This window comes from Pseudorca crassidens, chromosome 1, assembly GCF_039906515.1.
Source record: "Pseudorca crassidens isolate mPseCra1 chromosome 1, mPseCra1.hap1, whole genome shotgun sequence".
Classification (NCBI taxonomy): domain Eukaryota; kingdom Metazoa; phylum Chordata; class Mammalia; order Artiodactyla; family Delphinidae; genus Pseudorca; species Pseudorca crassidens.
In genome coordinates this window covers 144,223,007-144,244,204 of record NC_090296.1, presented here as the reverse complement: position 1 = coordinate 144,244,204, position 21,198 = coordinate 144,223,007, and the positions used below count along the sequence as shown (strand labels likewise).

General features: G+C 51.0%; 1 protein-coding gene across 3 annotated transcripts in view; it reads right to left on the bottom strand.

Moving 5' to 3' along the window:
• The window catches only part of ACAN (aggrecan), a 64,167-nt gene that overhangs the window by 8,921 nt on the left and 34,048 nt on the right, over positions 1-21,198 (bottom strand). For all 3 annotated transcript variants that reach the window (XM_067696393.1, XM_067696384.1, XM_067696403.1), the window contains 7 exons: positions 19,803-20,096; positions 18,376-18,780; positions 16,343-16,517; positions 15,717-15,844; positions 14,113-14,406; positions 12,106-12,321; positions 5,980-9,078 (listed from right to left, as the gene is read on the bottom strand). In XM_067696393.1, coding sequence (XP_067552494.1) covers positions 5,980-9,078; positions 12,106-12,321; positions 14,113-14,406; positions 15,717-15,844; positions 16,343-16,517; positions 18,376-18,780; positions 19,803-20,096 — 4,611 coding nt within the window. The remainder of the gene's footprint in view (positions 1-5,979; positions 9,079-12,105; positions 12,322-14,112; positions 14,407-15,716; positions 15,845-16,342; positions 16,518-18,375; positions 18,781-19,802; positions 20,097-21,198) is intronic.

Sequence of the window (21,198 nt, the reverse complement as noted above, 5' to 3'; positions counted from 1 at the left end):
ACCAGAGAGCCTGTGAGTGGCTCTGGAGCAGCTTAGAGAGGCCTTCAACAGTACGGAGAGGGCTGAGCATCCTGCGTGGGGCCTTCTCAGGCCTGTGGTGCATCCTCTCCCCTTCCACTGGCTGGAAGAGCCACTCTGGCCCTGATTTGCCCACCTCTTTCTGTGAAGGCAATTGGAACATTGCTTGTCTTCTGGAACCATGAGAAGAGTTGGGCTGGGCCCTGCTGTACTTTGGGTACCCCAGACAAGGTGACAGCAGATGGAGGACAGGAAGGGCTTTGGGCAATGGGCAGACTGTATGAAAGAAGAGAGGAAAGAGAAGGAGCCAATATCTCCCCAAAATCTTCTCTGAGCCAGACACTATGTCTCACACACACTTATCCTCCCAGCGGCCCTATGGCATGGATGTCGCTGGGCCATTTTACAGATAAGAAAACAAATGAAGTGACCTGCCCATGCTGGTAAGTGAGGGAGACAGACTGGAGAAGATGGAGGAGAGAATTAGACCATGAGGATGAAAGCTGGGCCTCTGTTCCACATGGAGAGAGAGAGAGAGACACTGGACTCCTGAATCTCAGCATCTCATTACCATTTCTGCTGCCCCAGCCAAGGGCTCACCGGTCATCACTAAGCAGCAGGGACTTTGAGTCCTCTTCTCTCTACTCTAACCAAACGGGATGGTTTGTTCCTGAACAAGGCCCTCTAGTGATATCTCTAACTTAAGGGAGAAAATAACTGAGAACCCTGGTAAAGGTGAGGGTTCTGAGTTGGAGACCACAGGTCTCCACCCTGAAGGGGTCTTGTCCAGCTGTTGCCTGGGTCAGAGCCCAGGATTTCCAAGTCAGAGCTTATTTTGTTCATAGAAAAGGTTGAATGAAGTGACAGCAGGCGCTTTTACTCAAGTGATACCCAACCAAAGGGGTTGCCACTCGTAAATAGCATGGTATGAATTGTACCCCTCAAGTTGTTCTGTGTACAACCTGTGCAGCTGTATGTGCTGACCCTGGACATGACTTTCCTGGACAAGGATAGGGGGAAAATCTCCTCAAGAAGCACAGAGACAATTTCTTAGCTCAACAGATGCTCTGCACCCTGCAAAGACCTAGGATTAATCAGGATGAACAGAATTGAATACGTACACTCACTTTCTGGTGTATCACAATCGGCAGAAGGATTACAAGAGCATATTTATCAGTTCCAATTTGCTTTAAAAACAAACATGATTAGATTAAAAGTATGTTATAGTTATTTATACTATCAAGTTGTTTATATTTTTAAAGTTTGATCTTGAATGTAACTTTAATATCCTGCTAAATTCAATTAGTTGCCTGCTAAAATCTGCCCATGGACTTCTTGGTTAAGTCAAGAAGGTGTAATTTGTATTTTCACTTGTAACCCTGTATTTTCACTTGCTTGGAAAGCACTTCCCCCCACCTCCCAGGGATAAGGTGTCACTGGAATTCAAACATCACCCCACTAGGGGGAGAGACAGGGTCAGGTCATAGATCAGAACCCCAAGTCCACAAAGTAAAAGATGTCAGTTAAACAGAAAAGAGGCTGATTAAATTTTAATTTCACGCCCTTCTAACCAAGGAGTTTAGAGAAATCCAGGCAATGCCAGTGATTCCTGGGAAACTGGATGTGAGATCTGATTTCTCAAATTTAGCTGCCCATTAGAATCACTGTGGTAGTTAATCTTTAGATTAAAAAGAATTACCGCCAGCACCAGAGTCCCCGTCCCCGCCCCGTCCCCCCCCCACCCCGACCAAGTGAATCAGAATAGCTCAGGGCGGGGCCCAGCTATTCTGATTCTAAGGAGTAGCCAGGATTGAAGCCTCAGAATCAGAAATCTAATCCCCACAGGAAATACTGTATTAGCAATGGAGGTGGGGAGGATGCTTCTGCTTTTTAAGTGGATCCGAATAGGATAGTCCTGCTTTTCTTTTTTGGCCACATTGCTAGGCATGCGGAATCTTAGTTCCCTGACCAGGGACCAAACCCGCACCCCCTGCAGTGGGAAGCGCAGAGTCTTAACCACTGGACCGCCAGGGAAGTCCCCAGTCCCACTTTTAATTGCTAAAGAATCTAAGTATTCATTAAACATATTTATTTTGATGTAAAGAGTAGAGATTAATAATTCATCAAGAACTTATTTGTGGAATGCTGACTAAACAAGATGACACTGATCTATACGGTCTTTCAACAACCTGTGGTTCTCAGTTCTAGAGCCAGATGACAGGTGGGTGATCTGTGGATACTGGACACTTTCTGCAGTCCTTTTGGAAGCACCAGATCTTGAGCCTGAATTGAACAGGAGCGACTTGGGACCCCACGGGTAGAGTCATGGACAATGAGACCCCAGATTTTGCATGTGGATGACTCTTACCACTTGCCCTTTAGAGATGACAAAGCTTTTTGTAATCAGTGGCTTGAGAGATGGGGAAGGGGAACTGGTCAGATGTACACAGATGGTCTTAATCCTCATAGCAGTGTTTCTCAGCTCTGACTGCACACTGGAGTCACTTGGGAGTTTAAAAACCCCCAGTGCTGGGCTTCCCTGGTGCCGCAGTGGTTGAGAGTCCGCCTGCCGATGCAGGGGACGCGGGTTCGTGCCCCAGTCTGGGAAGATCCCACATGCTGCGGAGCGGCTGGGCCCGTGAGCCATGGCCGCTGAGCCTGGGCGTCCGGAGCCTGTGCTCCGCAACGGGAGAGGCCACAACAGTGAGAGGCCCGCGTACCGCAAAAAAAAAACCCAAAAACAAAAAAAACCCCCAGTGCCAAGGCCACAGGACCATTCCAATCAGAATCTGCGGGGATGATACCCAGTGCCAAGGCCACAGAAACACTCCAATCAGAATCTGCAGGGGTGGGACCCAGGCATCAGAATTTTTTTGAAGCTGAGAACCGCTACCTTTGACCCTATTTACAAATGAGGTAGTGAGGGCTTGTCTGTGAGTGTCTAGTTGGACCAACTCCAATTCTACAGCTATTCTTCATTCTGGTTCCCCTGAAGTCTGGCTTCTAGCTCTTTAAGACCGACAACCGGTTGTTATGTTCAAGAGAAGGCTTCTTATTTAACCGAGTGTGTTAAACAGCGAACACCTCAATTCTTGATTGGACTTGCTCAGTGAAGTTAAGCAAATCACTTAACCTCTCTGTGCTGCAGTTTCAAATGGGGATGATTACCAAGCTCTCAGAGCTGCCTAGGAAGAAACTGTGGGAAAGAAAGCCCTTTGGAAATATACACCATTAGAGAAAAGCTGTCCTTATAGCAGATTAGTTAAGGGCCATTGTCACCTACTTCTAATTTCAGAGGTGCCAGGACATGAGTCTTGCTGTGTGACTTCTGATACCAGCGTCACATTTTTGCTTCAAGCATCAGATTGGGGAAGCAGTTGTTAAGAATGGAGAGAGGTGTCAAAAGATACCAAAAGAGGGCAAAGGGGTTCTGGTCCTGGCGGCTGTCCCCACCCCGGAAGTCCTGTCGGGCTCTGAGTCTGTTCCTCCCTGACCCAGGATGAGCTGGCTGACGGAGCTGAGCTCCACAGCACTTCACCCAAGATGGGCCCCCTGCTGCTCTCCATCTGCACACCCAGACCCAGGGGGGGACGTGTCTGCACACCTGGCACGATGCCCTCCAGGGGCACTGCTCACGGGGGAGACAGAGCCACTCCCACTGCCGACTGAAGATTTTGTGTGCTGGAAAGCGCACAAGGTCTCCCCAAGTTTTCATCAGGGGCGGGCTCTCCCAGGACAGAGGCAGTGCTCTGCCTTCCCTTGGGGGTGGATGACAGAGGGGTATGTCTATAGCCCCTGGGGTCACTATGGCTCAGTGGAAACACTGTCCCCTCGGTAGAAAGGCCAGGACCTTCCTAGGAGAGCCTACCTTCTCTGGCCACGGAGGCCCATAGTGTTCTCAGTCACGGCCCCCCACACGTGGGCACAGGCTGACCCCAAATCAGGAGAGAGTGAATAGGTATTCACCTTAGTGCCTGTTTATATAAACATATATATTTCCTGTCTAAGTGCCAAGGATACAGCATCTTTATATTATGAGTATATAATGTATTATGAGGTGTTATTCTGCATATATATTAATGTCTATAAACACAGAATGCTTCTTTGTGTATGATGTAAAGGTATTTTGCATGTGTCCTAGGTATGAAGCCCTTTTAGGGAAGGCCTTGGGTCTCTGATGCCTGACTTCAGACAGGGCTGGGCTAAGGGCCTGGGAGCAGCGCAGAGAGCTAACCCAAGAATCTGAGCTTGGAGGGGACCGGGAGTTTCTTTTCTCAAGGGTGGTGATGTTCATGAGCTGAGATGTCCTCATGGCCACAGGCCTCAGGGTGCTCAGGGAGCGACAGGTAGATTCTAATCATCTTGTTTTCAGGGCCACCTTCAATCAGAGGATCCCCCAGACTCCTCACTCATCCCACAAGCTGCTTGGGCAAACAGGGGTCCCAGGGTGGTGGGTGCCCAGGGGTGGGGCACTGCTGGGTCACAGCTGACCTGCAGCCATGAACCCTGGAGCTGGGAGTGACAAGCTCTGTCTGTGTCATCTCCTTCAGGGCCAGAAGGAGACCCAAACCCCGCCCAGATGCAAGCATGGAGGGGACCATAGGGTCTTTCCTGGAGGGCTCCACTCTGCATGATGCAAGACAGCCTCCATGGAGATCCCCTCCCAGGAGCTGTGGGGCATGACGGGGTCTCCTCAACACACACCCTAGCTCAACATTTCTTTGAAATCTCAAGTTTTATCTTCAAAATTCCAGCACGTTTTGCATTCTACTCATAAAACAATCATTGGCTTGACAAAAAAAACCGAACTATTTCTCAGTTTAATTACTTGACTTTTTTCTCCTAAACCGCACGTAGACCGGACACTCTAGAAAGACGTGCCATGTTTACCCTGTGCCTGCTACCCAGCACGTCACTGTGTACTCTCCTTCCCGGTGTGAGAAGCCTGAGCCCCAACTGACCTTGGTTGCCTCCTCCCAACCCCTCTGCCTGTACCCCCCATGGCCGATGAGGCTCTTACCTATGTCTCAGTGCTTGCCAGTGTGGCCAGGGGGACACAGGCATATGATGTGTCCCTCTGTCTCCCGGCAGGTCCCTGCACCGCAGGGCTCCTTGGCACAGGTGGTGGGGTCTGCAACCCCCGGGGAGAGGCTGAGCATCAAGAATGTAGATGCCTGGGGTACAGTGCAGCCTCTACGACCTCGAGGGTGGGGCCTGAGGCCCCAGAAGCCCACAAGGCTGGTTCTGGGTCAACACGCTTCTGAGGACCCTGTCCCTCCTGAGTCCCAGCATCTGGGAGTGGTTGGGGGCTCTCTGACTGGGGAAGGTCTCTCAGTACACAGGGGGAGGCAAGGGATCCCAACGCAAAAAGCAAAGGAAAATCATCAGCCTCTGGTGCCCAGTGCCAGGTTTGTGTCAAGGTGAGGCCATCACTATAGTGCAGAGGATTCACCTGCACAGGTTGAGGGTGGGGAGTCAGGGTCTAAAGGCAGGACACAGCCAAAATGACACTTCATAGTTCCTTGAACTGTGCAGGTTTTCACCCTGCACAAAGCAAATACTGGGGCATAAATGTCATCAGCAGATTCATTCTCTCATCTCACACTCACTCCATGGGAAACGGGCATAAGCAGAATTTCCAGCACTATCTAAATAGTGCTTCCCATGCCAAGTACAGACAGTTGAATTCACATATAAATGTTTGTGTCATGTAACTCCACTGTAACAATAATAATCACGAATCTACAAGTGTGCACTGTGTGCAAAGTATGACGCTTGTTCTCTACATATTTATATCTTGCTTAATCTTTCTTGGTACTATTCCCGTTCTACAGATGACGCTCAGAGAGGTTAAGAAACTTGCTTGAGGCTGCACAGCTCATCTGTGCTCAGAACTTGAATCTACACGGCTACAGTTTGAACTACCCAAACCCATTTAAAGGAAAATAATCCCAACAATACCTGCCATGGTTGCCTCTGATTCATCTGTCCCTCCTGGAGAGTTTGGGATGGAAGCATCAGTTGGGGAGGTGGGTGTTTCGGCTGTTTGGGTCTCTTCTCCTGAGTGCTCGGGGCTTGAGGACTCCATTTCTAGATGCGCCTCTGCAGGGCTCTGGGTCTGCTGAGTCCACTTGGATTCCAGGATGGTGGTGCTGATGACAACATCCAACCCCGAGGTGTGACCAGACAGGTCTCTGCTGATTTCAGTCCTGTCTCCAGAAGCCATGGGAGTGGCCGAAGGTGAGCCTGATGCCTCTGTGCCCACATCATAGGTGGTGGTTGACTCTCCGCTCACTTCCGGGGCAGCCGAGCCCTCCCTGGGGCCTTCCTGAAAGGCTGAGGTGCTACCTGTCACTCCCAGGCCTGAGGCTCCCTCCAGATCAGCTTCATGGAAGGTGGAGGTGGTTCCACTCAGATCAGGGGACCTGGAAGTGCCTCCGCTGGCCTCGGGGACAGCAGATGCTCCCACCTCAGCCTCAGGATAGGCAGACGTCTCGCTGCTAGATTCTGGGACTGATGATGCTTCTACCCCAGACCCGGGGAACTTTGGTGTATCCCCAGATGCAGAGGTTTCTCCACTGGACTCAAAACGCTGGGGGGTGTATGTTACAGGGGGTCTTTGGCCCAGTTCCTGGGAAACAGTAGGCTCAGTAACACCCTCCACGAACTCAGAAATGATTAAAGTAACTTCTGGAAGTCCTGAGGCCTCCCCACTGGTGCTCGTGGGTGCAGAGGATTCTCCGCTTACATCAGTGGTGCCAGAAAAGTCCCCACTAAAATATGGAGTACTTGATGGCTCTCCACTGGGCTCTACCAGTCCAGACTGAAGTCCACTTAGGTCCAAAAGTCCTGAATGGTCTCCAGACATGTCTGGCGCTCCAGACGGGGCACCACTAAGTTCCAAAATGCCCGAAGGCCCTTCTCCTGCTTCTTGGGCTGTGGGAACCTGGGTTACAGATTCCACCAAAGTTCTGTCTACAAGAGAGACAGTGGAGAAACCAGATGGAAGTCCACGGCCGTCATATGCTCCAGAGGGCTGGCTGCTCCCACTCTCAGCTCCAGAGGACTCTCCACTGACCTCAGCTACTCTGCTTGGCAGGCCACTGAATTCTGGAGGCTGGGGTGTAAACCCACTGGAGTCAATTACTCCAGAAGAGAGTCCACTGACATCCACAATCCCAGATGTGCCTGAGAGATCTGCCTCTCCTGAAGGGAGGCCACTGAGTTCCACGGACCCTAAACCTTCTTCTTCTTTAAATGTAGTTGGGGTCACTTCAACCAAACTGGTGTCCACGAATGTAATGCCAGAAGATTCACCACTGCCACTCACGGCACTGGAAACCAGGTCAGGGATTCCGGATGTTGTCCCACTGAACCCTGGTAACCCTGATGGCTGCCCACTGAGATCAGGGATCCCGGACGTTTCTCCACTCATGTCGGTTATGCCAAATGGTGGACCAATGCCAGAAAGAACTCCAGAAGCTTCTCCACTGATTTCTGGTTGTCCGGAGGACAGTCCACTAAGCTCAGTCACACCAGATGTTTCCCCAGAAAACCCTGATGGCTGCCCACTGACCTCAAAAAGTCCAGATGTTCCCCCACTAATGTCAGGAAACCCTGATGGCTGTCCACTGACACCAAAGAGTCCAGATGTTTCCCCACTGATGTCAGGAGTCCCAGATGCCTGGCCACTGAGTTCAGCTCCTGAAGAGAGTCTGCTTGCTCCTCCACTAATGTCCAACTCACTGAAGGGCAGCCCAGATGTTTCTCCAGCACCACTGATGCCAATGGTTCCCCTTCCTTCTAGTTCACCTGCAGTGGTGGCTGTGACCACTTCCACCAATGTAGTATCCACTAGGGAGACAGTTGGGAACCCAGATGGAAGTCCACTGAAGTCAGGAAGGCCAGAAGATGGGCCACTTCCAAGGTCCACCCCAGAATACTCACCACTAAATCCAGAGGGAAGGCCACCTGCTTCTGGAGCTTGCCCACTTCCTAGAGTTCCAGAAGGTATTCTGCCAAGGTCCAAGACTCCAGAAGCTGACCCAATCAAGTCTTCTTTTCCAGAAGTCAACCCACTAAGATCCTCAGCTCCAGAAGCAGAGATCTCCAGACTTTCCCTTCCAGAAGGAAGTCCACTAAGGTCCCCTACTCCAGAAGCAGAGGTCTCTAGATGATCCTCACCTACAGAAGGAAGTCCACTGAGGTCCTCTACTCCAGAGACAGAGGTCTCTAGACCCTCTCCTCCAGAAGGAAGTCCACTAAGGTCCTCTACTCCAGAGGCAGAGGCTTCTGGACCTTCTCCAGAAGGAAGTCTGCTGAGATCCTCTATTCCAGAGGCAGAGGTTTCTGGACCTTCTCCAGAAGGAAGTCCACTGAGGTCCTCTACTCCAGAGACAGAGGTCTCTAGGTCCTCTCTTCCAGAAGGAAGTCCACTAAGGTCCCCTACTCCAGAAGCAGAGGTCTCTAGATGATCCTCACCTACAGAAGGAAGTCCACTGAGGTCCCCTACTCCAGAGACAGAGCCCTCTGGGACCTCACCTCCAGAGGGCAACCTGTCAACTTCAGGAGTGGTGGTCCACGTAATTCTATCTTCATCTCCTGAAGCCAGTCCACTTTCCACAGGCAGGCCTGAGCCCACTGTAGAGGTGAGCCCACTGAAGTCAAGGTCTTCAGAGGGCAGTCCACTTGCAATTTCCCCTGAAGGCTGCCCACCGGAGTCTAGGTGTCCTGAAATTTCGCCACTGCCTGTGAAGTCACCACTGACTTCAGGCACCCCAGATACCTCCCCAGAGCCTGGCAGCTCAGTCCTGCTGGGTACTGGGGCTGAAAGTGTGGATGGCTCCTCTGAGGGGAACAGCTCCTCTGAGGGGAACGGTTTCTCTGAGGGGAACGGTTCCTCTGAGGGGAATGGCTCCTCTGAGGGGAATGGTTCTTCTGAGGGCAACGGCTTTTCTGAGGGCAATGGCTCCTCCGAGGCTGAGGGCACTTCCGTTGCAGAAGGGGCTTCTGTGCTCTCCTCTGTTGCTGTGCTAGTGGGAAGCCATGTAGGAGGGACCCCTGGAGGAAAGGAAGAAGAAAGATGAGGTGTGGATTTAGTAACTCTGCCCCATTTTAAGCTCATGCAGAGAAGCTGAACTCCATTCCTTCCACAGTAAAACTTTTCTCTCAAGAGCTCAGAGATGTGTCCAGACATTTTCTAATGGAACCTCGCACAGCCTCTTGGGAAGGATGGGGACCAGAAACTCCCCGCCACCCTCAGGCTACGCTTTGTGAGACCCTAGGGGGCGCCATTCACACTAGTTACAGAATGTGGGGGACTGGCTGCCACTGAAGACAGTCAAGGTCACCTTTCAAGTACTTCCACATTATTACCTCATTTATCTAAAACCATGATTTTTAAAGTGTGGTCTCCAGACCATCAGCACCAACCTTCACCTGGGAACTTGGCAGAAAAGCAAATTCTCAGATCCTACCCCAGCCCCATTGACTTAGGAATTCTGGGGCGGGACATGGCACTATGTGTTTTGTTTTTCTTTTTTTTTGCGGTACGCGGGCCTCTTACTGCTGTGGCCTCTCCCGTTGCGGAGCACAGGCTCCAGAAGCGTGGGCTCAGCGGCCATGGCTCACAGGCCCAGCCGCTCCGCAGCATGTGGGATCTTCCCGGAGCGGGGCGCGAACCCGTGTCCCCTGCTGTGGCAGGCAGACTCTCAACCACTGCGCCACCAGGGAAGCCCATACTATGTGTTTTAATAAGCTCTCCCTATCATGCTGATACTCCTTGAAAGTGGGAATTGTTCATCCGGACCCATCCCTCTGAGGCTGAGAGGGCCAGGTGATGTTTGCAAAAATACGTGAACTTTTTCAATTCTGAGAGCCCTATTACAGAGGACTTGGAAAATATAGAAAAAAAAGAAAAGAACAGAAAAGAAAACCCCACCATCCTAAATAATCATGGTTACATTATTTTCTTTCTGTCTTGTTTCCTTTGGCATTTAAAAATAACTAGCTGGGATTATACCTTGCATGTATTTTTGGGCTAATTTCCCAGGCAGAGAACATGAGCACAGAGGGTACTGGGTCCCAGTGGGCAGGTTTACAGCCTACTCTCACTTAAAGGAGAATCCTGGAGGGGGGGTGGGGAGTTCGATATAGCAGTGGTGACATGTAAGACGATTTTAAATGGATATATACACACACACACACACATACACGTATTGGGTTGGCCAAAAGTTTGTTTGGGTTTTTCGGTAAGAGGCTATGGAAAAACCCGAATGAACTTTTTGGGCAACCCTATATATATATATATATATATATATATATATACCACATATCAGAAAATAGACACTTACAGATATGATATAACGTTTCTCTTTGAAATACATCTACATTTCTTTTCAAAAGGAGGTCAATTTGAAGAAAAAGATACAGAGTTAATAGCAGTAGAGATGGTTCCCCGGTAAGGCTCAAATCAGCGAGGTGGTGGGGAACTGAAGAAATATTGGAAAACATTTCTATGGGGCCACTGGAGTCCCCTCCCATGGATAACTCCCGTTAGTGGCTGCCCGAGTCCTGTGCCAAGCCACACACTCATGCCAAAGAGGCCTTGGTTATTCTTGTCCTTGTGAAGGTCAAGGAAAGGGCCTCAAGCAGGTATGGCTGCTGGGTGAGGTCTTGGGGTTAGAATCCCACCTGCTCCACTGATGCACCTTTACCTTCTGGTTTTGCATTTCCAGCACCCAGAGGAGCACTTGGTGTGGCCAAATTGCTTGGGAACTGTGCACTGAATGACTGGATAAATTAGTGGGAAGCTTTGATATATTCCTTTCTTCAAATGCATGTACCCCTGGGCGAGCTGACTCTAAAAGGTGCACACAGGTTACTGTGCATTGCTCTAATTCAGCCTTACCCAAAGTGGGCCATGTTAAAAATGCTCCGTGAAGGGGCTTCCCTGGTGGCACAGTGATTAAGAATCTACCTGCCAATGTAGGGGACACGGGTTCGAGCCCTGGTCCGGGCAGATCCCACACACTGCATAGCAACTAAGCCTGTGCACCACAACTACTGAGCCTGCGCTCTAGAGCCCACGAGCCACAACTACTGAAGCCTGTGCACCTAGAGCCCGTGCTCTGCAACAAGAGAAGCCACTGCAATGAGAAGCCCTGAGAAGACCACACACTGCAACAAAGAGCAGCCCCCATTCGCCACAACTAGAGAAAGGCCACGTGCAGCAACGAAGACCCAACGCAGCCTAAATAAATAAATAAATTAATTAATTAATTAAAAAAAATGAAAACGCTCCATGATAAAAAAAGACCCTCTGGTCAGATTCATTTGGCACACACTGAATACATTGTCCCCCTCTGCCTTACAGTGCATATTAGCATATCCAAGGCTCTGAGAAGGTCTGCAGTGGGGGAAATCTGTATCTTCCTGTAAGCCAGGATTTCCCAAACCTTATGGCTAGAAAACACTTTTTCCAATAGGGTTTGGGGGTCTTCCGATTTCATCCCATCAAATCCCATCTGATTTAATCATACCAGATGTTGCTCAGCAAGTTCTGACTGGGGACGCCTGGCCCAGAAGAGGGACACGGAAGGAGAAGTGGGGCAAGGAGACAGGTCACAGTCAGACTGCCCACAGCCACCCCCTCCCAGGCCCTTTCCCCTCTACTGGAGCTCCCCCTGCAAGAGAGTTTTTAAGAGGTTAGAGAGTAGGGGTGTAAATGCAGGAGCACAGAGTGAGAGCCCTCTGATTGACACAGTGCTGGGCATTTGGGGGTGTGTAGCTGGAAGACAGTGCGGAGAGAGAGAGAGACAGAGAGAGAGAAAGAGAGAGACAGAGAGAGAGGGAAAGAGGTGTGTTTTATGAACAAAGCTGCCCTTTCTCTCCCTTGGGGTTTGTCCTAGAGGCCCGCTGAGGTGGCCGAAGTTGCCCACAGCGGCACATTTAGCTAGTGTAAGGGCTGGGGAAACAGAGCACAAGTCCCAGGGGGAGACCACCCTGCCCTCCCCCCACCGGGGCACACCCTAGGCTGCCAGGCGTGTGACGCATCGGGACGTGGCCCGGAGCCCGAGCCACACAGACCTGGCAGTGGGGAAGTGCCCGCTGGCGTGTAGGCGGGCTCCCATTCCGTCTGGTTTTCTGGCTCAGTGGTGAACTCTGGGATTGCAGTCGTCTCCTCCCCAACAGGGACAGCAGCCACGCTGGGCCCCACTTCAGTAGTGATCCAGGCTTCCACCTCAGGGCGCTCTGTGGGTGTCCTACCCTCCTCTTCTCCTGGAGAGGGCGCCGCTGGGATGCCTAAAGGGCACGTGGGTGGTGAGGGTTCCTTCTTACCAGTGACCCAATCCAGGCTGGCCCTTCTTGAGGGCAACTAGGGGATCCTGAGGTGGGCCAGGCCAGTGCACAAACCTTACTGGTCCTTGGCCTCCCACCACCCCACCCAGTCCAGTAGGATGGCTCTTGTCCTCAATTAATAAGAGCCGTTTGCATCAGCTATATCGATATGCACACACCATCAGCACTTTATTTCAGAGTGGTCTGGGGCACCTCTTCTACAGAATCTATTATACCTGCCAGGCGTTGTTTAAAGGTGTTATGCATATAAAATCATTTTATCTCACAATGGCCATGTGAAACAGATACTATTATCTCATTTACAGATAGGGAAACTAAGGCACAGAGGTAAGTGACTTGTCCAGTGTCAGTGGCTTCTAAGTGATAGATCTAGTCTTTGGACCCAAGTATCTGGTGCCAGACTCTCTGCTCTCAAGTACTGCAATGATGCTGCTTTTCTTGGGGACAGAAATTATATTCCAAGTGTGTCTGGATCAAAATCAGGAGAGTGCTATTTAAAATGCATGAAGCCATCCTGGCACTGATGGCTGAAGGCAGGATTCATTGACTGGGGGTAATTGTTCTGGTTTAGTGGGCTCGATTGGGAAGGAAGCCAAACTTCTTGGCAGTTATATAAGAGGCTGAGTTTACAGAGGGTTGGGCATGGATGGTGGAGATGCATGGGAGGAATTTACTGGGAGGCTAACTGGCTTGGCTTCTAATTCCCAGAGCAGGGAGAAGGGTACTGGGGCAAGATCCTCATCAAATCCTCTGGGAGGGGACTGGCTTTCTTAGGCTGGCAGAGTGGGACTGAACTTTCTTTGAATTAGGTTTTAATAGGGGACCTGAAAGTCTGGGAAACTTTGGGGTTCTCAGGGTTTTTTTAAAATTAACTTTATTTTGAAATAATTACAGATTCATGGGCAGTTACAACTATACTGAGTTTTGATGTATAATATGTAAAATATGGCACAAGCCATTACCACAATCTACATTCTAGGCAGTGCATCTAGACCCATGGACCTTGTGAGAACTCATCCAATCAGAACCCAGCAAGGCCTTGGCCATGCCCTGGCCATGCCCACTGAGTTGTTTGATGACGTCACTCTCAGAACGCTGGTAACATGGCATCGAGTACCCAGCATGGGTCAATTTAAAATGTGAATTTTTGGTGCTTGGTGAAGAATAATAATTTGACTAAATTCATCACAGAAATATTTAGAAGGTGAAAATTTCACAAAGGTGTACAAATTAAAACAGTATATGAATATATATGTGTGTGTGTTATTTACTTATAATAATAAAGGTAACATTTATTGAGCACTTACTATGTCCTAGGCACTATGCCAAGCATACTGTGTGCACTACCCTTGTTAATCCTTCCAGCAACCCTTTGAGGTAGAAACTATTGTATCACTATTTTATAGAGGAAGCAGAGGAACAGAGAGGTTAAGTGACTTGCACAAGGTCACATAGCTACTAAGCAGCAGAGCCATGATTAAAATTCGGGTCTGCCTGATCTTAGAGCCCAAGTTCTTACTCATTTCTCTCTATGTGTCTCTGGGAGCATTTTAGAAGGATGTGCTTGCCTTGGGGTCAAAGTCTAGGGTCGTGCTAGCTCCAGAGCTGCCCCTGCCCAGAAAAACTGCCTTTTTCCTCTTTGCTGTGATGGATGGACGGAGGTCAGGGGGGATGAGCCGGGGGAGTCACCACCCCAGACAGAAGGGGTGCCGGAGGAGAGGTGAAGGCACATACCTCGGAAGCAGAAGGCGTGGTGCCGGGACAGCGGGTCCAGGAGGCCTGTCTGGTTGGGGTAGAGATAGACGGTTCTCACACCTGGCTTGTCCCCACCGCAGGCAGGCCTTGGGGTGACGATGGGGTAGCGGAGGCTGCCGTCAGATAGCCAGCCAGCGTAGCACTTGTCCAGGCCCTGGCTCCAGGCAGCATAGAGCTGGCCCGTGGTGGCCAGTGTGGCATTTTGGGTTTCACAGAACTCCTGTGCTTCCTGGAAGGTGAACTGCTCCGGGCGTGTGGCGAAGAACACCTCCCCTGGGGGCAGAGGCAGATGGCAGGTGTGACCCTCCACCCTCATGGCCAGAGCAGCCTCTGCTCACCCAGGGTCAGGGCAGCTAAAGTAAGATGAGTTGGTTTCTCACCATGGGAAGAACCTTCCCGCCTTTCTGGATTCTCCAGTCACACTTAGACACCCCCTCCTCTGGCTAAGAGAAGAACTCCCTTGGGCACCCCGTGCTCCCCCTAACCACAGCACTTAGTCACTGAGCACTGAATGCTGTGGACCTGCCAACCCACCCGCCCCACTGTCATCCCCACCCTGTGAGCTCATCGAGGGCAGGAGGTGGGGCCTGTAGCCGCTGTTGGGGGTTGGGGTCCCAATACCCAGAACAATACCCGGGTCTCTGTCTGATTTTGGGGAAGGAAGTTCACATTTACTGAAAACCTGCTTATACCAGGCACTTTTCATACACGTCTTATTTAATACTCAAAAAAGTCTCTGACATAAGCATAAATCAACCACATTTTATAGATGAGGAAACTGAGGCCTAGGAGGTTAAGTAACTTGTCCAGTTCCCAAAACAAGTGAGTGGCAATGTTGAGATCTTTCCTGAATACGAGCATTTCCAAAATTGGGTTCACTGGAACGGTAATTTGGTGATTTTAATTGAAATGAAAAGAAATGAAATAAGACCAAACAAAGAGTCTGTGTTTTTTGTTTTTTTGTGGTACACGGGCCTCTCACTCTTGTGGCCCCTCCCATCGCGGAGCACAGGCTCCGGACGCGCAGGCTCAGCGGCCATGGCTCACAGGCCCAGCCGTTGCGCAACATGTGGGATCCTCCTGGACCGGGGCACGAACCCGTGTCCCCTGCATCGGCAAGTGGACTCTCAACCACTGTGCCACCAGGGGAGCCCCAAGGGTCCGTGTTTAACTAAGCTTGGGCGATGCTTGGTTAAGCAGAGTTAAAGAGATATTTTTTACTGCAGGACTTGTCAGAGCCTTTGATTTGTTCATAGGCATTGGGATTCTCCATGAGGCAGAAGGTGTATGTAATACTTTTTGGTATAAGTAAATTAATTCATTTATCCTTAGAACTTATTGCTTTTTCAAGAAACCAACGCTCCCCCGCAATGCTGGGGAATCCACATGAACCATCTGGGAGGGAGAGGAGGGGCCTGACCTGAGAGACCGGCTGGGAAGCCCTTCTTTCTTAAACAGGATCCTTCCCCTGCTCCCTGCCCAGGTGGGAATGGGATTAGGTGGATGGTAATTCCCTCTTCTCTGTGTCACCCCATCAGCCCACTGCCTGTCTAGAGACCAAAATGTGAGAACGTGGTCTGTACCATCGAGTCTGTCCACGTAGCAGTAGACATCGTAGGTTTCTGATGGTGGTCGCACGCCATAGGTCCGGACCCCCGGGCTGCTGTCCTTGTCACCCACACATGGGGTCCGTGGGCTCACAATGGGGTATCTGCAGAGGAGGATGGGAAGGGCGGATGAAGGCCTGTTCCGGGGCCTGGGGATGCAGGGCCTCAGAGTGTGGATGGCAGGTCACTTGGGGACTTGGGCAGGGTGTGTCTTCTGCTGTCCAGTGGGATTCAAACCAGGAAGGAACTTCTCAGTCAGCACATTCCCTGTGTGGCTGGGGGAAGGGTCTGGGGGCCGCTGGGGGATTCCTGGCTTCAGAAGAAAGCCCACGGCATGGAAGGGCCAAGCTGGGGAAGACTGCGGGGCTTGACAAGGAGCTCTCTCTATGTCTCTTGAGGTGAAATGGCCAAGGAGTTAATGTCACCTGAGGCCCATCCCCACTGTCTCAGAATATGCCTTGATTCTGAGGGAGAAGTTAAGGGATTAGCCAGAAACCACTAATTAATGGGCATGCAGTGTGGTGGGTGCCCGCTCTGGCTCCCCAAGCCTGACCTCTCATGGTTGGGTTTGGGTTAAGAGGGGAACCCAGCTAGTCTGTCACCTGACGGTCTGGTCCTGCAGCCAGCCAGCGTCACACTGCTCGTAGCCTGCTTCATAGGCGGCCTGGAGCTGTTCGGGCGAGGCGATGACGGCCCCGGTGCGCAGGCAGGCCTGCTGGGCCTCCTCAAAGGTCAGCGAGTAGCGGGAGGAGCCCGGGCGGTAGTGGAACACAACTCCTGGGTGGGGAGGAGAGGGAGAGAAGGAGAAACAGGTCAGGCTCAAGGCATGGACCAGGTGCCACAATGCCAGTGACCATGGTGCCTGGTTCTCAAGGCTCTGCAGGTATGGAGGGAGCCCTGGCTCCTTGAGGAATGACCTCCCTTCATCCCCTCCTTCCTTTCCTACTCCCGATCTGATTCCTAGTCAAGCTAGTCCTCTCTGCTTGTTCAAACCACTCCTGAAAGCCACCTCCTTGAGAGAGCCTTCTAGGACTCTTCTGCCGTAAGTCTTCCCAGCCCTCCTTTCTGGACTCCCTACTCCTAGGCTGCTCATTTTTCCTATTACTCTTGAAAACAAATGCATTTTCTCTTATTGTGGAAAGAATAAACAATCATTACAGAGCATTTGGAAAATATAGAGAAGGATAAGGAAGAAATCAAACAACCACTGCATTTCTTCCACTTGGCCCAGGGTCCAGGGTTCAGGGGATGGGTGGTCCTCCTGAAAGTGGCCGCAAGAGTTTGTGTGGGTGCACCGGGTGTATTTCTGGTGAGTGAGCTCATAGCTTTTGCCAGATTCCCAAAGGGTCTGGGCTCCACACAGCTTATCCTGGAGCCCCTACTTACTCTGCCTCCCCCATTGCATTCAGCTGGACACACATTTGCTTTTGACACTCCCCTGGGTGACTGGCCAGTTTATGTCACAGCTGTGGATCCCCAATCTGAGTCTGCCCCTGTTCTTGTCCTGTTCTGGGTTAGCTGTTCATGTGTCCATTGGCACCTTCCCATGTGGTGGCCACGTGGAGACAGTGAGGGTCTCTCCAGCCCTGGGCCAACCCTGGGACTCAGCTACGGTTGGTGTTACTCCAAAACTTCTAAACAATTCTTCCTTCTCAACATACTGTATTAATCTGGGCAATTCAGGCTGAAATCTCACTTGGTGGTATCGTGGGTGTGATGGTGGATGGCAGTGTCCATTTGCCCCTCCTCCAGGAGGGGACACCACCAAGGTCCTTAAGGAGGCCACCCCACTACGTCCTTCCTGATCACGGACTTGAGTCTGGGGACCAGCTGGGCTTTATGTGATGTGACATTCCAATAATCCAGACACTTATTAAGCACCTGAAACACCATCATCCCAGAACTGGGGTGGCAAACGTTTTCTGGAAAGGGCCAGACAGAACACATTTTAGGCTTCGTGGGCTAAATGGTTTCTGCACAACTATTTAATCCTACCATGATAGCCCTAAATGGCCACAGACAACATGTTACCAAATGGGTGTGGTTTTTTTTCCAATCAAACTTTATTTGTAGACATTAAAGTTTGAATTTTATATAATTTTCATTATATGTCACAAAATATTCTTCTTCTTTTGACTTTCCCCCTCAAGTATTTAAAAAGTTTCTTAACTCTTAGTTCATGGGCCATATAAAAACAGAGGATGGGCTGGATTTGGTCCACGGGCCAGTTTGCTGACCCCTGTCCTGGAGGGTCAGTGCTGTGAGAGGCCCAGGGGTCACCCAGTGCAGCCGACCTCAAGCGGTTCTATTCTATGGAAGTGCCTGATGGGGCTAGGAGGGCCCCTGGGAAAAAGAGCCCCCATTCTCCATCACACTTCACCTCTACCTGTTGATATATACCACCTATGACTTCATTGGAAGGAAATGCTTTGTGGCAAAAGAGCCATAGACACACAAAAGAGCGTGGGTATCACTGGTCTGGCCCATCCCCCTTGTTTCACAAATGAGGAGAGTCAAGTCTGAGAGGAGGGAGGCTTGTCCCACATCCCAGGTTAAGCTAAAGGTATAGAAGACCCCCAGGCCAAGCTCTTTCCACCTACCCTCGATGCAGCCCCCCTGAGGGCCGGGCACTTACCCCCTGGCAGTCGTGGCTGCCCAGGGACCTCGGTTGCACCTGGGGCTGCGGTCACCTGCACAACGAGGTCCTCGCTGGTGAAGGCCGTTGGAGCGCCCAGGCCAGGTGTGGACTCTTCGGGAAAGGCCCAGGGCCGGGTAGCCTCTCCAGTCCTGTTCTCGGCCTCAGAGAAGGCGGTGGCCCCTACTTCGGGGGCAAAAGTGAAGGGCTCCTTGGGCTCCAGGGCGGTAGGGGTGATGTCAAAGACGGGTTTCACTGTGAGGATCACGCTGCCTCGGGCTTCACCCTCGGTGATGTTTCGTGGCAAAGGCAGCTCCACATCAGGCCAGGTCACCGTCTGGATGGTGATGTCCTCCTCACCACCCACCCCGAAGAAATCTTCTGGGATGTCCACAAAGTCTTCACCTGGGGCCGGGGGTTAAAGACAGGCATTAGTGCTCAGCCTGGGGCTGGCTTGGGGGAGGTGAGCCACTGATTGCCTCCTCCTCTGCTAAGGAAGGAAAGCACCTACTGTGTGCCTGGTACCTGGCTAGGCCCATTGCAGTGGTCCTCAACGATTTGAGTATTTATTATAGGGGTGCCCACGATTTCCAGACTGTAAGAGAATGCAGTCACCAGAGCACAAGACTGACCAATCAGCTCACTGCTTGTAAAGCCATCTTGTTCCAACATCCCTTCCTGATTAATGCCAGCCAGTTGTCTCCTTACCTATCTTGTGAGTACCTGTTGACCATCTGATGTTATAACTAGCCAACCGGACAATGTAAATCCGCTACAAAGAGAAATGGAAAAATCTTCCCAAGGATGCAGGAGCTCATGAAGTTGATGAAGGTGCCATGAGAGAACTGCCTGCCTCAGTCATGAACAAACGGGGGTCTGGCAGAAACAAGCCATTTAGTAATTAACAAAGAGAGCAACCATGAGGAGGCTAGAACTTCAAATAGAGTGGTAGGAATATTGAAAGGTTAAGAGAAGTTTTGCGGGAAATTCTAATTATTTTTGCACAAGTAACCCTCTTCATGTAAGATCAGGCTGTGGAAGTTAAACATGAAATGAGCTATGTTGTTGTGCTAGCACCAGTTTTGTCATTAAATTTACTCAACTCCAAATTATTCATTGTTTTTTTTCCCCTCCAATAATTAGCACTTAATTGTAAGTATAACCTAGACTGTGTAAAATATAAGATAAAAACATTTTTTAAAGTTTTAGTTTAGTTTTAGTTTTAAGGCTGGGTACGCTGCAGCCTTCAGTGCTTCTACCTTAGCTCCCCTAGGAACCCGTGAAAATAGGGGGTGCTAAGACAAGGGGTTCAGGTACCCAGTGGTCCTTTGGAGGGGGTAGAAACCAGCCCCCCACTCTAAGATCTCATCCTCTGGGCCCGAATTTCGGTGGCACGATCCTCTTTCCGGCCTCCAGCCCAAGCCCACCTGTGTAGCAGATGGCGTCGTAGCGGGATGAGGGGTCGGGGTATCCCGTCTGGTTGGCATGCAGGTAGACAGTCCTCACGCCCAAGAGGTTGCCCCCGCAGTTGGGCCGGGCCTTGGAGATGGGGTAGCGCACGCTGCGGTCGGCCAGCCAGCCAGCGCTGCACATGTCCATGCCACTCTGCCAGGCCAGGTAGAGCTGGCCCGTGGTGGCCAGCCGGGCGCCCAGCCGCCGGCACTCATTGGCTGCCTCCTGGAAGGTGAACTTCTCCGGGGATGTTGCATAAAAGACCTCGCCTGCGAAAGATACATCCGGCAGGGTGAGGCGCTCCCTCCCACGCCTGCCCCATGTCCCCAGGGAGATCCATGTGGTTCCTTGGGGTTTGGCTTCTAACTTCTCAAAGCCCTGGTCCCACATGTCTGTATTTCAGATCCTGCCCTCCACTTCCTATGGGCTTTTGGGTGGGGTGATGTCAGTTTCCTAAAACAGGGACCAATAAAGAAGCTGCCAAAAAGACAAAGAAGTGAGGAAAGTGCAGAGCAAATGTGAGGCCCGGGAGGAAACTCCTGCCGGAAAGCATCTTCGCCCACACTTTTCTATGGAACTTCCTATCACCGGGGCATCTCTCCTATGAGTCAAGCATTGCCCACTGGAACAATCCTTTTTTTAAACTGATTTTTTAAAAAATGTTTATTTATTCGGCTGCGTCAGGTCTTAGTTGCGGCACATGGGATCTTTGTTGAGGCATGTGGGATCTAGTTCCCTGACCGGGGATCGAACCCACAGCTCCTGCATTGGCGTGCAGAGTCTTAACCACTGGGCCACCAGGGAAGTTGCTGGAGCACTCCTTTTTACAATTCCACATTCTGATGGGAAAAGCAGGCATCAGACTTTGACCCTAATAGCAGTGTTTCCCAAATTGGGGTCTCTAGGCCCCAAAGTGTCCATAAGGTCAATGGTGGGGGACTGTGGGCTCTTTTTACTGTTTTTGAAAACCTAACAAGGTTGTGCTGCAGGGAGGGATAGGGTGGTGGGCATCGCTCCCGGGGGTTGTTCTGTCTGTCCCTGTTCAGTGGCAGCTCTGGTTGGCCCTAATCAGTGTCTTTAATTAGCCCAAAGTGGGAACACAAATATTCGTTACTTAATCTACCAGCTTGGGCCCTGGGGTGAGAATGAGGAAAGGGGTCACGGTGGTGAGGAAGCTGGGGACGTTCCCTGCCTCACAGTGGGCCAGGTTGTCAGCCCTTCTCCTTCCTGGGCGCAGCCGTGATCTCGGGGTAGGGGTGGAGGTGCAGAGTTTGCAATGTCAAAATGTGTGAATGAGTGCTGATGGGGGAAGGGGTGTCATCCACTTGCCTGGGTAACTTGCTCAGCTCTGACTGTGACCAAACTTAACTC